Source organism: Hydra vulgaris, chromosome 03 (assembly GCF_038396675.1).
Source record: "Hydra vulgaris chromosome 03, alternate assembly HydraT2T_AEP".
Classification (NCBI taxonomy): Eukaryota; Metazoa; Cnidaria; class Hydrozoa; order Anthoathecata; family Hydridae; genus Hydra; species Hydra vulgaris.
Genome location: NC_088922.1, coordinates 26,377,481 through 26,395,000, shown reverse-complemented (window position 1 = coordinate 26,395,000; position 17,520 = coordinate 26,377,481). Strand labels below are relative to the sequence as shown.

Sequence of the window (17,520 nt, the reverse complement as noted above, 5' to 3'; positions counted from 1 at the left end):
AAAATTTAATTATTATAATGGTTTTTGTACATTTTTATTACATAAAACTGACTAATAATATATTTTATATTGAAAATGTATAAAAAATATAATTTTTATGTATATAAATTAAAAATTCTATAACGTAATTATATATTAATTTTGCTTTTTCGAAAAAATCTCCACTGTCCTAACTTCCGTGAGCGGCAGTGTATATATATATATATATATTCTAATAAATAAGACAATTTTTTAAATTTTTGTTAAAATCATTTATTTATATTATTTATGTATATATATATATATATATACATACATACATACATACATACATACATATACATATATATATATATATATATATATATATATATATATATATATATATATATATATATATATATATATATATACATACATATATATATATATATATATATGTATGTATGTATGTATGTATGTATGTATGTATGTATGTATGTATGTATGTATGTATGTATGTATGTATGTATGTATATATATATATATTCTAATAAATAAGACAATTATTTTAATTTTTCATAGCCATCATCAGTTAAAATATATTAAAATGCTTAAATCAAATTAGTAAATTAAGTTGAATTAATAGAGACCTTATAATAAAAAATACAATAAAAATGCAATTAAATAATGTAACAAATGTTTTAAAAAGATAAAAGAACCAGTAATGTTAAAAGGAACTAGATTGAAATTGTCATTTTTACATGGTTCATTTGTTTATTAATAGTGGGTTTTTCCCACTCTATGTACACGCTTTCTTTGAGTTTTTATATAAATTTGTTGGAGGCCGAATCCAAAATTGAAAAATTAGCATGAGTAAAACTATTAAAACAGCTTTCATTTGAATGAATATGTTTATAAATGTGTGAGTATTTATCCTTTTTTTGGTGCTCGATTATTCGTGTCTTTAAATGGCGAGTAGTTTTGCCAATATAACAGGATTTACAGCCTGCACATTCAAATTTATAGACAACAAAAAAATTAAAGTCTAAAGGTTCTTTTGTGGAAAAAAATTTTGAAACTTTAAATGAAGTAAAAACGAATCTTATGGTGACCGATTTACAATATATTTAATGATTGCGTTTAGTCTTTGTTTGGTTAAATCAGATATTTTTCCAATATAAGACACAAATTTAAAGACACAAATAATCGAGCACCAAAAAAGGGATAAAAACTCACACATTTATAAACATATTCATTTAAATGATAGCTGTTTTAATAGTTTTACTCATGCTAAGTCTCTATTAATTCAACTTTATTTTACTAATTTGATTTAAGCATTTTAATATATTTTAACTGATTATAGCTATGATATAGTCGAAACATGCATTTATAAAATAAATCATTTTAACAAAAATTAAAAAAATTGTCTTATTTATTAGAATATTTACTCATTTTGTGCTAAAGAGAAACTTTGGATATATATATATACATATATATATATTTATATCAGGCCTTGTTAAGAAGCGTTACGCAGCTCGCATTTTGCTTGCGAAAAGGCGATTTGCCTACGCGTTCAGCAGTTTTGCGCTACGCAAAAACTTATATCTTTTAGAATATTTAAATTATCTTTTGATTGTCGTTAACGTGACGTTTATTCAGAAGAAATCAGAAAAGTCGTAAGTAAAAGCATCTAACCGCAATTGTAAACTAATAGATTTTATGTTAAAGAAAGTTTGTTAAATAATTTTTTTGTTGTTAAAAATTAGTTAAAAAAAATTAAGTGTTTTAAGTTTTATCTTAAGAAATTAAATATATAAATTTCTTTTAAATATAAAATTTATTTTTAGTCATAATAGTTTAAAAAATGCACGATTTATTTTGATGAAATATTTTATTAATTGTTAATTCATTAACGTAAAGTTATAATGACGTTCGTTTAATTTATGAAAATAAATTATGATCACGAATATGTTATCGGTAACTGATAAACAACAACAAAAAAACTCTTTCTTGTTTAAAAACATTAAAATGAGTTCACATATTAAATAAGAAAAAATTTATTAACAGTTAATAAAATAACCAAAAATCAACTGTAAAATCATAAGAAAATAAACAAACATTATTTTACGTTTCATGAAAAAAATATTTTTTTCAAAATAAAATTTAGTTCATATTTGAAAAAAATAATAAAAATGATTTTTTAAATAAGTTAGATTTTATTTGTAACTTTTGTTATAGTGAGAAAAAAACAAACTGTTTGAATGACTTTTAACGCGTTAATAAAATAACTTTAATTACAATGCGGTACTTGAAAAGACGCGAGTGACGCAATATAACTTCTAACGATGCAAAATATATTTGATGAGTTGAGTTACTTAGAAATGCGTTACACGTTTTTTCTACGCAGCGAAATCTCGTAACAAGGCCTGTTATATATATATATTATACACACACACACACACACACACACACACAAACACACACACACACACACACATATATATATATACATATATATATATATATATATATATATATATATATATACATATATATATATATATGTATATGTATGTATATATATATATATATATATATATATATATATATATATATATATATATATATATATATATATATATATATATATATATATATATATATATATATATGAGAGCCATAACCACCACGGGCCTAGGCCCCCAATAATTTTTTAAAAAATATTGTTTTATATGAAACCGATTGTAAAATATATAGAATGACTTTATTTCTATAGCATTTATTTTCTTGAGATAAACTTAAAATCTGCAAAAACCTTACATTTTCTCAATACTGCATTTGATTGCAAAAAATGAAGTGTTTATTGTACTACACACGCGAGTCTTTTACACAACACAATTTAAACTTTTTCTGGTTTGGTTTATTAGTATTCTCTTTAAAACTATATATATATATATATATATATATATATATATATATATATATATATATATATATATATATATATATATATATATATATATATATATATATATATATATATATATATATATATATATATATATATATATATACAGTAATGTGAATGTTTTAGATCACTTAAATAATTAGACGTATTTACAACTTTTTTCCTATGCAATTTTATTAAAGGGTACTTAAGTTTAATAATATATAAGAAAAGTTGAAAGAATATATTATTTTGAATAAATAAACAAAATTTATGAGGGAACATGAGGGATTTGTTTGTTTATTTATTAAAACGATGTGTCATAACAACTACATCCAAAACAGGATATTCGAAGAATGCTGTTACAAAAATCAGAGAAACTGGCTCCCTTAAAGACAGAAAGAAAAGTGGTAGACCTCCTAAGCTAACAAAAGATGACAATAAATATTTAAAAACCCTATCTTTAAGAAATACAAAAAAAGCATCAAACTGAGCTGGCAAAAGACATTACAACACAGCAACTGGAGAAAAATGTCAGCTCTTCTTTTATTCGATGGCACCTACTTAAATTGGGATTAAGAGGGTGTGTTGCAATTCGAAAACCATTATTACGGTGTGGCAATAAAGAAAAACGACTTAAATATGCAAAACAACACAAAGATTGGGCCCAGGAAATGTTTTATCGAGTTCTGTACGCTGATGAGTCCAAATTCGAAATTTTGGAACGAAAGGACACCAATATGTTTGAAGAAGAATCGAAGAAGCCTATCAGTCCAAGTATTTAAATCCTACTATTAAACACAAAGGAGGCTCTTTACAAGTTTGAGGCTGTTTATCTTCATCTGGAGTAGGTGATCTGATCAAAATAGAGGGGGGAATCACTGGGGAATGTTATGTGGATAACCTAAGGCACCATGCTGTATCATCCGAAATGAGACTAATAGGTCATAATTTTATTCAACGGCAGGACAATGACCCAAAACATTGTTGCCGAGTGGCAAAAAATTATTAAAATGAAATGGCAAAGGAAGAAGTACTGGAATTGATGACCTGGCCTCCCCAGAGTCCAGATTTGAATATAATTGAGCATATTTGGGATTACCTGGACAGAAAGAATGTTTTGAAGTACTTCAAAGAGAATGGCACAACATACCCCAGGATTTTATAACTAATTTTTATGAATCTATTCCCCGGCAAATATCAGCAGTGATTAAAGCAAAAGGAGGACATAGTAGATATTAGGAGTTTTTTTATTTATAAAAGTTTGTAATTGTTCCATTTTTTGTGTGAAATACATGTGTTTTAATAAGTTTATAATATAGAATTACAAACTTAAATATTAGAGAAAAATTCTAGGGATTTTTTGAAAAATTGTAAGTGGTCTAAAACATATTCACAGTACTGTATATCAGGGATGCGGAGTCCCAAAAGGAATCCGGCTTTATATCTCTACTTTTTCCAAGTCTGTAGTGTCCAGAAGCTCTAAACATGATTGTTGACTTATGATCTGCTTTAAGAAAAAAGTTCATGAGATTAAACGACTTGAAACTTATTGTTTTTAAGCCTGGAGTCCTGGAGTCCCGGAGTCCTTGCCGCCATTATACCTAAGGACTCCGTGTTCAAAAAATGATTGTTCCTCTAACCTAAAAGTCTTAATTTTTTTCCTATTAGTAGTCTATAAACTCATTTATATTTTTAGGGTTCCTGGATACCAAAAACTTGAATAAAGTAATCTTTTTGTGACTTTCAAATCCGGAGTCCTTTTTGGGACTCCGCATCCCTGCTGTATATATATATATATATATATATTTTTTAAGAAATTTAGATTTAGCTGCACTTGAAACGCTACAAGTGACATTATACTTAAATTAGCATCTGCTGGAGCCTTTGTGCATACAACAAATGAAGATTAGAGTTTGGGCAGTATATATATATATATATATATATATATATATATATATATATATATATATATATATATATATATATATATATATATATATATACATATATATGTATATATATATATATCTATATATATATATATATATATATATATATATATATATATATATATATATATATATATATACATATATATGTATATATATATATATCTATATATATATATATATATATATATATATATATATATATATATATATATATATATATATATATATATACATATATATGTATATATATATATATATACATATATATATATATATATATATATATATATATATATATATATACATATATATGTATATATATATATATATATATATATATATATATACATATATATGCATATATATATATATATATATACATATATATATATATATATATATATATATATATATATATATATATATATATATATATATATATATATATATATATATATATATATATATATATATATATTATAAAAATAATTATTATTAGTTTAAAACTTTTTTTTAACAACATGTTTTATCAATAACAATTGACATTATTAAGTATAAAAAATTAGTAACAATTTCTGTATAAAAACAATTTTTTTGGCTTCATTAAAATTTTATTAGTTTTTACAATAGTTACTATAGTTACATTTTATAAAATATAAAATTTAACTATAGTAACTATTGTAAAAAAATATATTTTTATAAAATATAAAATATTATTTTATAAAAATAAAACTTTTATAAAATAATTACTAAGAAATTTTACAAAAGATTATATAAAAGCTGTGAAGTAATAAAAATTCTATTTCCTAATTTGTTTATTTTTTAATTGCTTCACACCTTTTATATAATATTTTGTAGAATTTTTTGGTAATTAATTTTGTAAAAATTTTAATGTAGCCCAAAAAATTTTTTATATACAGAAGTTGTTACTAATTTTTTATACCTGATGGTTTGTTTAACTGTTATTGACATCATGTTAAAATTTTTAAAAAGATTATTTATTTGAAAACTATTAATAATAATAAATATAATAATAATAATAACAATGATGAAAATTATTTTTATTATAATAACAAATATTTAAAAAATTCAAAATACTATTTTTTGTGAGAAAAAAAAATACAAATTGCCTCTTCAAGACTTGTATCTGAAACTCCGTAACTTTGGATTCCAAATGTTTTCATAGATTCTTCAAGATGATAAAATAAATTTTCAAACTCTCCTGTTAGTCTTGCTGCAGATGGCAGCAGAAAAGTTAACTCATTATTCAATGTTTTATCTAGTAATGCACCAGGAACAAATGAACTAATAAAATTTTGAAGTTGAAAGGATGATTGAGGATAAATGGTGTCTCCATCTAGCAAAATAGTTAGAACATAACCTCGTCCAAAGCGACGTTTTAAAAATAGTGGTGAACCATTACATTTAAGTTTGCCATTTGATATAATACTTATTCTGTCTCCAAGCACATCAGCTTCATCCATATAATGTGTTGATAGTAATATAGTTCGTCCTATAAATAAATATCTTATAAAAATATATCTGATATAAATATGTATCTGATATAAATATATATCTATATAAATATTTATCTGATATAAATATATATCTGATAAAATGGTAGCAATGCAGTTGAAGGGATTTACTCTAAAGATAAGTTGAACAATGTGCTTGACAGTACAACAACTAAACTCGTTTCTCTGCTCAGTGACCTTGTAAGTATCCTGCTTTGAAGGTCATGCTTTGTGTTTTAAAAATAATTTTTTAGGAGAGAAGTGTTAAAATACTCTTGGAGATAAATTTGAAGTTGATAAAAATATAAAATTTAAACTAAAAGAATAAAAAAAAAAATTTACTTTACTATTTCAACATTTTATTTAAAAAAATCTACCTTGCTTATGTTTTAAAATAAGATCCCAAATTCCTCTACGAGAGTATGGGTCAACACCAGATGTTGGTTCATCTAAAATAACAGTCTTTGAGTTAGCAATAAATGCCATTGCTACAGAAAGCTTTCGTTTCATACCACCGGACAAATTTCGAGAAAGCTCATTCCGTTTTTTAGGAAGACCAACATCAACAACAAATCTAAAATCCAAAATGGTCATAATTCAATTACTTTTTAACAACAATATGAAATAAGAAGTAAAAAAACTATTAGAAAAATGTATATATTTAATTATAATTAACATAATTACTTTTTTAAATACTAAACTCTTATATATATATATATATATATATATATATATATATATATATATATATATATATATATATATATATATATTATATATATATTGTATATATATATAATATATGTATATTATATATATAAATATATAATATATAAATATATAATATATATATATATATATATATATATATATATATATATATATATATATATATATATATTATATATAAATATATATATATAAATTTAACAACAAAAACCTTTCAACTTCAGCATTAAGTTTTTCATTAGACATTCCTTTCAATTTACCATAAAACCACATGTGTTCTTCTACAGTCAAGTTGTCAAACAGAACATTATGCTGAGGACATATGCCTAAACTTTTGCGTATTTTTTCTATATTTGTAACTATGTCATAGCCGCAAACCAATGCTGTACCTGAAGTTGGTGGAAAAAGACCAGTTAAAATGGACATGGTAGTTGATTTCCCAGCTCCGTTGTGACCAAGTAATGCAGTGACTTGTCCTTCATACATTTTTAAATTGAGATTGTCTACCGCACATTTATTTCCTCGTAGATAAACCTTTAAATATGCCAATAAATTGAAAATACACACATGTTTGTTTATGTGTGTATGTGTATGTGTGCATGTGTGTGTGTCCAAAGTAATATAAACAATAAAAAGTAAAGTTACATTTAGTGTACCTTAACAAGATTTTTAATATGGATTCCAATAGGTAAATCAGTAGGTTCTTTTTCAAAGTCTTCGCTTCGGTTGAAGTTAACTTCTGTATTATTAAAATCAGCATCGCCTTCTACAGCTGACTAGATATATAATTGTATGAAATAGTTATTCTTCAAATAATAAAAAAAATATAAATAAAGCAATTTTTATAAAACTACATTTTATCTATATAGTAATTATAGATAAATTACACACACACACAAAAAAAAAGAAAGAAATAAACTTTATCATTTGAATTCTTCATTGTTCAATGCAATAATTTTTGCTGATTGTCATGGCAAGATTGAGAACAAGTTCAATAAAATAAAAAGCTGTAATTAAGTTTTTACATAATAGCAATTTTTTTACAAAGTCTTTGTTGCATTGTTTTTACAAAGTAAAAGTTTTTGCAACAAATTAGTTTAAATTTAAAATAAGTTAAAACAGTTGTATTTCTCAACTTGTGAGATTTAAAAAAAGTTTCTACTGAAACTTTTTTAAATCTCACAAGTTGAGAAATACAAGTAAAATTTGTATTTTAGAACCAAAAATTCTTAGAACCATGCAATCTCATGTTGTTATAAGCATTGTTGTAAGAGTTACAATTATATACACTATAGTTTTTATTTCTTAAAAATGGTTTCTAGTTTTTATCACTTGATGATGGTTTCTAGCACTAGTTTTTATCACTTGATGACAGTTTCTAGCACTAGTTTTTATCATTTGATGATGGTTTCTAGCACTAGTTTTTATCACTTGATGACAGTTTCTAGCACTAGTTTTTATCATTTGATGATGGTTTCTAGCACTAGTTTTTATTACTTGACAATGATTTCTGGTAACATTTATTCTCACTTGGTTTGTAGGTTTCTTCTAATTTATTAAGTTATTATATCTAAAAAACTATGACTAGAAGTTTTGTATATCATGTCAATGTGCTAACAGTTCATGTTTTGAGTAGTTCTTTTTAAGCAAAAGATACTAAGTTCAAACTCACACGACTCTAGAAGTACCATGACAACTTATTTCTTTTTGAAATGACCTTGTTTGTTAAAATTGATGTGTTTTTAGGTTGAAAGCAAGGTAGAATTACAAGAAATTTTAATTTTTGTCTTTAACATTAATTATTGAAATATTACAAATTTATCACAAAATCTAAACAAAATAAATTATTAATGTTTATAAAATTAAGTCAGATGTTTACATAATTAACTTCAGAAGATAAAAATTTATGAAAATAAAAAAAAAATATGGTTGTTAACTGACACAGTAAAATAAAAAAGAGATAAAAACGAACAATGTTTGCGAACTAAGGCAGTAAAATGTTGAGGAGATAAAAACAAACTATGGTTGTGAACTGACACAGTAAAATTAAGAACACGATAAAATGTGTGATAAAAACAAACTATGGTTTTGGTTTATGGATTCTTTATATTCTTTGCAAACATTTTTGAAAATATAAAACCTTGAAACGTGTTAAATTTATAAGATTATAAATTTAACACATAACGAGATTTATAAAATTACATTAAAAAATGTAACATTTTTGTATTTTTCAGGCAAAGGCTATGAAAAAAAATGTAAAAAAGCCTAGCTAAAAACAAATATTGTGTGTGAATCATTACTGTCTAGTTTACATAAACTGTCATTAAATAAACTAGTTAGTTATATTGTAACTTAGAAACCAGTCAAAGTAGGACTTAACAAAATCAGAATTTCTCAATATTTTGCCATGCAGAGCTAAAATATAGCAAGATTCATTTTCTTGCTAGTTTCAATATTTTTATACTTCAGCCACCATCAGCAATTTTTAATACACCTTAGATGCAAAGGTAATATACAACTACCTTAAAACAGTAATATAGAACTACCTTGAACAGTAATATAGAACTACCTTGACGGGAATATACAACTACCTTGAAAGTTTTAATAAATTTTAACTGATTAAAATGCATTTACAAAAGAAAAAATACTTAAATATTTTCATAAAAAATGTTTAAAAAAATTAAAAAACAAAAAAACTCAAACCATAGTTCTTTTTGGGACTTTAAATTTTTTAATATTTGAATAATACGGCTAATTTAAAACATAAGTTTTTATTTCATAAAATTGTAGCATAAACAATTTGATAACTCCTGAGAATATATTGCATTTAATTTTTGTTCCAAAATATGTAACATAAATAGCTATTTTGATAACCCCTGGAAAAAATAGATAATGGAATGAGGATTTGAAATTGAAATGATATGTAATGAAATTGGAAATATGGAAACAATAGGAAATAAACTGGGGAGTCTAGAAATAATAAAAAATGAAATGGGAAGTCTAAGAATGAAAATGGCAGTATGCAACTTTTTAAGCTTATTATATAAAATAAAATCAAACAATTTTAATTAAAGCTTACAGTTGTTTGATCATTCATCATATTATAACCACTTTTAGAGTGTGAGTGAACACTTTGAACAAACAAGTGCTTCTGCTTAACATCATCAAACCAATATGATTTTGTGAATGGAAAATACCAAATCTTAGGGATCCCATATTCACCTAAAAATCAAACAAAATTTTATACTTTATGTTTATTTTTTACTTACCATTCCTGGCTTGAACTATTTCGTGAAATATTTTATGTTTTGATTTAAAGTATGCCATTATGAAGGATAACTGAGTCATTAGAACTAATGATTTTATTATTAAATTCATAGTTTTAAAAACTTTATTGATGCTGTTTATGGCATTTATCCAAAAAATATGCAAAGTTTGTAATTATCCTGATGTTTTCAACACTTGGTTTTGTTGAAACCATTTTATTTCAAGTAAAAATTATTAGTCTACTTTTTAAGTATTTTTATTACAGTAAATAAATCATTTTGACATTTGAGAATAATTCGCTTATAGATTCTCAAATAGATACAACTTTGAAAACTAATTAAACAAACATCTTTGAAAGTGTTTGAAACTGATTATGAAAATTTATTTAAAAATATTGTTTAAAAACTTAGATTATCTTTTAAAACTGTTTTAAAACTACTAAAATCTGTTTTAAAACTACGTGTTAACAAGTCAACAACAGCTAATTTACTTTTTGAGAAAAATTTTAATTTAGAAATGCGTATTGCCGATAACTTCAAAAACATCAAAATTTCGACTAGCATCTTTATAGTAAAATAACAACAATTACTTTTGGTGTGTAGCACATTGATAAAAATTAGTAGTTGAAGATGCCTTTAAAAATAATGAATTTGATCTTGTGGACAAAATTTTCATACAGAGTTTTAACCTATACCAAAATGCACCTAAAAAGCTTAGACAGCTTTGTGAGTAATACATTTTTTTAAAAAACTAGATAAATTTGACAACTGGAAACCTAAAAAGGCTTCTGGCACCAGATCAATTTTCATACAAAGTAAACAACATGATGTTCCCTAGATAAAAGAGGTTTCAATGTAACTCTTCTTTAACATTTAGGTGAAGATTTATCAAATTGTGCTCCAGAAAATGCAAAAAAGTAATAATAATAAAACAATGATAAAAGAAACAGTTAAGAAAAGGAAAAAAATATTTTATGTTATTGTTATTAATATATTATTATTGTTATTGTTATAAATATGATATTGTTTGTTCTTCTTTGACAAAAACATGTGAATGAATTGTGAATAAGTTTTATAAATGTATAAGGAGGTTTGATAATCAAGTAAAACTTTTTAACCATAAATAAACAGCATAAAAATTTTTATTAAAAAAATTTACACTTTTTTAAGATAACATTAGGAATTTATTTTTTGCAGTAACCAACACACTCATTGAAAATAATTTTTTTTTAATAATGCTCTAGTAACTTATTTTTATCTGATTTTTCTTTTTGTAAAAAGATTTCTTTTGATGTAAATTACATAAAAATACAATACAAAAAATTTGTCCATAAACTTGAAATCTAACAATATTCTTTCACAATAGTAATCCTATAATGTCCAGCATATAATTAACACTTTGAGAGCTTTAACTGGTTTTAATTGTTGGATAGATAGAAGACTCAGCAAATATAAAAGTAGTTTATTAGAATAACATTCAGATAGCTGTTTATAATATAAATTTTTATCCTTTAGAAGATATCACTGAATGTAACTTATAAGACTATTATTCGCTTCCTGTTGATGTTGCAAACCTACTTAATTACACTTTTTACAGTTGATTGTCCTCCGTACTGGCACTATAGTTTATATTCTGTATAATTAGAATAAATTAATGGGGTAAGAACTATGAACTTAAAAAAAATGATTTAACCCTAACCACAATTAAGCACAAGTACAATTTCCAAAACAACAAAAAATGTTAAGAATTAAAATTTAAAATTGTTATAATAAACTTTTTAAAAACTTTACTGCTTTTTAAATTGTGGTTCTAAACAAAAACATTTTACACATTTTTCTTAATGAAATTTAAAGTTAGCGCTTGTAGTTTGAAATGTTTGCAAATTAAATTATTTGTAGCAAAATATATAATTTAACTTTTGCAATCTGTATGGCACAAGATGCAAATTTGGATCAGGGTTAATTTTTTTAGACTTTCATAATTTTTTGTTGTTTTATTTATTAATTTTTTTTTTTTTTTGTATTAGAGGGCACTTTTAAATTTACTTGAGTTTAGCTTCCTAAACTTTGGGTGTTTCCTTTATTTGGGTTTAGCTTTCTAAACTTTGGGTGTTTCTTTTATTTGGGTTTAGCAACCTAAACTTTGGGTTTTTCTTTTACGTGGGTTAAGATTCCTAAACTTGGGTGTTTCTTTTACTTGGTTTACCTTATTAAACTTATGGGTGTTTCTTTTATTTAAGTTTAGCAGTTAATTCAAAATTTAAACTCATTTATTTTTAAAAAAAATATATCTCCAAAACCTACTAAGATTGATAGTAAAAATATGCATTAAAATTAATTTATTTAAAAATGCGCATCAAAACTAATTTAAAATTGTGCATTAAAATTTATTTATTTAAAAACATACATTAAATTAATTTATTAAAATTATGCATTAAAATTAAACAAAAACAAAATAAATTAAAAAAAAAAATGCCTGTAAAAAAAATAAAATTGCTTAAATTAAAAAAATTAAAACAAATTAATAAATTCACAGCTAATTATTAATACATAAGTTTAAGTAACATAATAAATAACATTGTTACAAGCTAATAAAAAAAACTAACCTGGAAAAACTTTAGAAAAGTACCAAACCATCAAAGAGTATATGAAAAAATCTATTATCATAAAGTTTACTGCCCAACCAAGACTAAATTTGTCATTTGAAGATGGACTTTGAAAAATATTTGCCCACTGAGCACCAATTCCTTGTTCTTCCCAGCGTGAAATATACTTAAAACCAAGTCCAAATGATGTTGTTGAAAGCAAAGACTTAAAAAAACAGCAAAAAATAAGCAACAAAAGATTAACCAAAAATATTTAAACCAAATTTAGCCTAAAGTACAACTTTATTCTATTTAAATTAAGTTATAAAACTAAATACTATTACATACCACAGCACTTAAAGAATTAAAAGTCATTCCATCTTCAAAATATATTGTAACTACATAGGGAAGGTAAGTGAAAAAATAAATTATACCACCACATGCGGCTGAAATATTTGCTCTTGAAAAAAAAACACTAATTAAAAAAGCCATTGCTATAGATGCACTTGCAAAGATTGACATAACAAAAACAACTAGTGAAAAATCTGAATAAATTAGAATTTTTCCAAACTTTAGCACAATAACAAGTACAACAATAGATAATAACATAGACACAAAACTCGTGATAAACCATGCTGTCCAATGGATTGAATCAGTAAGACCCATTACCTTTAAAATTAAAAAAGATCAGCTTATCAAAATTATTTAAATTGCAATAATGCTTTATAAATTTTAAATTATAAAATGTTATTTTATAGCCTTTTTATATTTAATTTTACCTTCATCACTTCTTTTAGTCGCATTTCTTTTTCATAAACAATACTTTTTACAACCATTGCAATGGTGTAAACCCACGCAATAGTCATAAACAAAGGCATTGATCGACCCAAATATGAAATAAACCTATAAAAACAAATATTTATGTTACTTAATAAATATACCTAATATATTATAATACATATATCCTACTACATATTTGTGTACATTGGTGTAAGTATATAAAATAGTTGATGTATGTACTGAAGAATATATATATATATATATATATATATATATATATATATATATATATATATATATATATATATATATATATATATATATATATATATATTCTTAAGTACATATATTGACTCTTTTATAGCTTGCAGCTATTTCTTATCTTCAATTATAAGTCAAGCCATATTCTACTCCACATTTTTCACCATCTTGAGCAGTTGCTTTGTTAAACCATAATCATTTTTCTCATCTTTTTTACAAGAACATCTTTCTTAAGGACAAATGTTCTTTTATTATTGCAAGAAGCCATTGTAAAAAGGTTCTGCCTGATGTTAAGCTTTGTTTTTCTTAGTTAACTAAATTTTATCTTACCTCAGATGTTAGGTTCTAGAGACTTTTGGAAAGTCTTCAACAGAGTCATTAACTAAAGTCTAACATTTAATCTCTAACTCATGAATCTGATCTTTTTTCTTCTCCCTAGAATAGGGCAAAGTTATTAGGAAAGAACTTTTCCTATAGCTCAACTCTTGAATCTAATGACCATACTCTTCCTGTCATACCAGTTAAACAGATTAACCCATTGTTAAACATCCAAATCACTCTGGCATCCTATGCTAAAGTTAATTCTCAATTAAACACTTCTACAGTTTGTGCTTTAGACAAGATTTTCATCATAGACTTAAAAAGGTGTTCTTCAGAACTCTGTTTAATTTTTGCTAATCTATTAAAAAAAGCTAAAAAAAAAAGTTCTAATTTTTAAAAACCCTAAAAAATACTTTGACCTCTCTAACTACCCAATTAGTCTTCACTCATTTCATTTTAACTGCAGTGTTTAAGTTATTCTTGGAGGCTTACACTCTTCTTCATTTCGAGTAACTTTAAGGGTACCACAAGGTTCTATCTTTACTCCTGTATTGTTTCTTATCTACATGAAAATTTGACATCTAAATTGGCTCTATTTGATGATGACTCAACTTTATACTCTTGTCTTGACAAAAAGTTTTCACTCGATTGCTTAAAACTAGCAGCTGATTTTTAATTTGATCTCTTTTCTGTAACAGCCTAAGGCTTGCAATGGCTTGTGGATTTTAAGTCTGGACTTGAAATCCGCAATTTTTGTTAGATGATAAAAACATATTTATTTACTGCAAAAAAATATTGCAATAATGTAGACATTTCTATAATTATAAATAACAACTCTCAGACAAAGCTAAAAGCTCATTATAAATGTTATTAGACCTGCTTTATCTAACAAGCTCCCATTGTTGTAAGGTTGCATTTTTTTCTTTTTTTCTACAAATACTATCATGGTCAATGCTCAAACAAGCTATCATTTCTATTACGATAAACAAAAACTCATCCTTGCTTGGCTTCTTATTTAACAATTCAAAATTTGCATCCTTTTAATGTATCTGTCCCTCCATGTTATAAAAACTTTTATTAATCTTGTTTTTTTCCTTCATCAAAAAAACTTAATAACTCTTACCCATCTTCATATTTTCCTTTTTTTATACAACCTACTTTTTAAGTCTTTAGTTAACAGTTTTTATTTTTTAAGTCTTCTGTTAACAATTTCTAAACATATCCTCTATTTTAAAGTGACTCCAAACTTAATAGTGGCTGCTTGCAACTTTGTTGGAAGCAAATTAGAGTTTAAAAACATATAAATAGATGCCAGTATTTAATAAATAGTAAATGTAAGTACAAAATTATAATATATAAATTATTATAAATTTTATTCTAGTCCCAGCTATTAACCCCTGCTAAATCTTATAATTTTACTGGGGTCTGGGCTGGGTTTGCAAAAAGTCTCATTTTTAGCTGAGGCCACTTACTATTAGCCTGTAAGCACAAAAGTTGCTTGCTTCTATGAAACAAGATGTAACAAGTGATAACTCTTGCTAATAAACAAGTTGAATTTCTATGAGATAATTACCAGGATTTCACATAGCTTTCACTTCTCCGCACCATAGTATAATACTAGATTTTATTTACTGTTATTTTTTTATTCTAAATTAATAGAAAATCACTTATAAGCATTTTTTATTTTACACAGTATTTTATTAAGAAAGACACACCAAAAAGGAAAAAAAAAATTTTGAAAAAAGTTATTTTTTACTGATATATTCTTCTTCTGTTCTTTAAAGAACATTTTATAAAATGGGGCATAAAACAGGTATGCTATTTCAAAAATATTATAACAAATTTTCTGGTTTCTCTTGATATACAATTTCAGTAAATGGTATATTAAAAGGAACCAGAAATACTCATGTATCCCAGTCGTCAAAAAAAAAATATTTTTATTTGTATACAGTGGGCATGGTCACATTATTATTTTAAAATACCATAAAATTTTGAATTGATTTTATAACAAAAAGGCCGGTTGTACTCATTTCATTATATAACATAATTGATGGAGAAGTAATGAAGGGGGAGGAGCAGATATATAAGGGGGAGGAGCAGATATGACTTTGAATATATAAAATATTTTCATATTTTCATATTTAAGGGTAAAATGTTTTTTTAAAGAATTTTTTTTTCAATTTTAAAGTCATGGATCAGCAACTAGTATAATTACTTTAGTATAATTAAATTATTTAATATTCTCTAAGACTAAAAACTCTTCATTTCAATTTTTATTTAATATTCTTTAACTAAAAATTGAAATGAAGAGGTTGTAGTTTAAAAGATCCCAAGTTTAAAAAAACTCTCTGCTTTTTAACATGTCAGAGTTATTTAAAAAAAGAGGCCCAGTGACACTTTAAATCTAATATGAGATGGAAATATATCCTGGTTTCATATAACTTTATTTATACAAATCAAATAAAAACTAATATTTTATGGCATAAATATTTCTGAATACAGCATTTCCATTGTATAAATACTTTGTTTTGATGTTTGATACAATATAAGATTTACAAGCTAATTGTAACTCATCTAATAATAAACTGGGAAACATAAAATATTTAGATAAAATACATTGCAACTTAAAAAAACTCTGTATAGTTTCTTTAATTGTTTTACAATACAGCGACAACTGTTACAATTACAAGGCTTTAAATCTGAGCTTGAAGTAGGTCTGGTGAGTTCTTTAAGAAGATCTGGTGAAAAAGGTCTTGAATCTGAGATTCAAGTAAGGCTGGTAAGCTCTTCAAGAAGATCTGGTAAAAATTGTCTTAAATTTAAATTTCAATAAGATACAACAAATACTTTGAGAAAATCTGGTGAATTTACTCTTTCAATATTTATTATATAAAAATCAAAATGCACAGAAATAGCAATAATCAATGCAAGAAAATATCTTAAATATAAAATTTTCTTAAATAAAATATAAGAATAACTTATAATACCAAGTCTTTACTCCTGTTTATTTTGTATTAAAACACATTAAACTTTTTACAAAAGGACCTGAAATATTTCCTTCATCAATCTGGAATGTTTTCTTTTTTAAAAATCATATTTTTGCATATTTAATATCTATGTTATTCTTTTTTCTAAGTCTATCATGTCTATAAATGATAACTATCTTGGCTTTAAATGGTATCTATTTTACCTTTATACGGT

At 24.3% G+C, this 17,520-nt stretch overlaps 1 protein-coding gene across 1 annotated transcript in view; it reads right to left on the bottom strand.

Annotated features, from left to right (window-relative positions):
- LOC100214482 (ATP-binding cassette sub-family A member 2) overlaps positions 1-17,520 on the bottom strand; it is a 130,758-nt gene that overhangs the window by 40,430 nt on the left and 72,808 nt on the right. Inside the window, exons 18-25 of the mRNA XM_065794365.1 lie at positions 13,737-13,860; positions 13,306-13,626; positions 12,979-13,183; positions 10,186-10,328; positions 7,763-7,882; positions 7,318-7,640; positions 6,755-6,951; positions 5,994-6,376 (exon numbers count right to left, since the gene is read on the bottom strand). Of these exons, the coding sequence (XP_065650437.1) occupies positions 5,994-6,376; positions 6,755-6,951; positions 7,318-7,640; positions 7,763-7,882; positions 10,186-10,328; positions 12,979-13,183; positions 13,306-13,626; positions 13,737-13,860 (1,816 nt within the window). The remainder of the gene's footprint in view (positions 1-5,993; positions 6,377-6,754; positions 6,952-7,317; positions 7,641-7,762; positions 7,883-10,185; positions 10,329-12,978; positions 13,184-13,305; positions 13,627-13,736; positions 13,861-17,520) is intronic.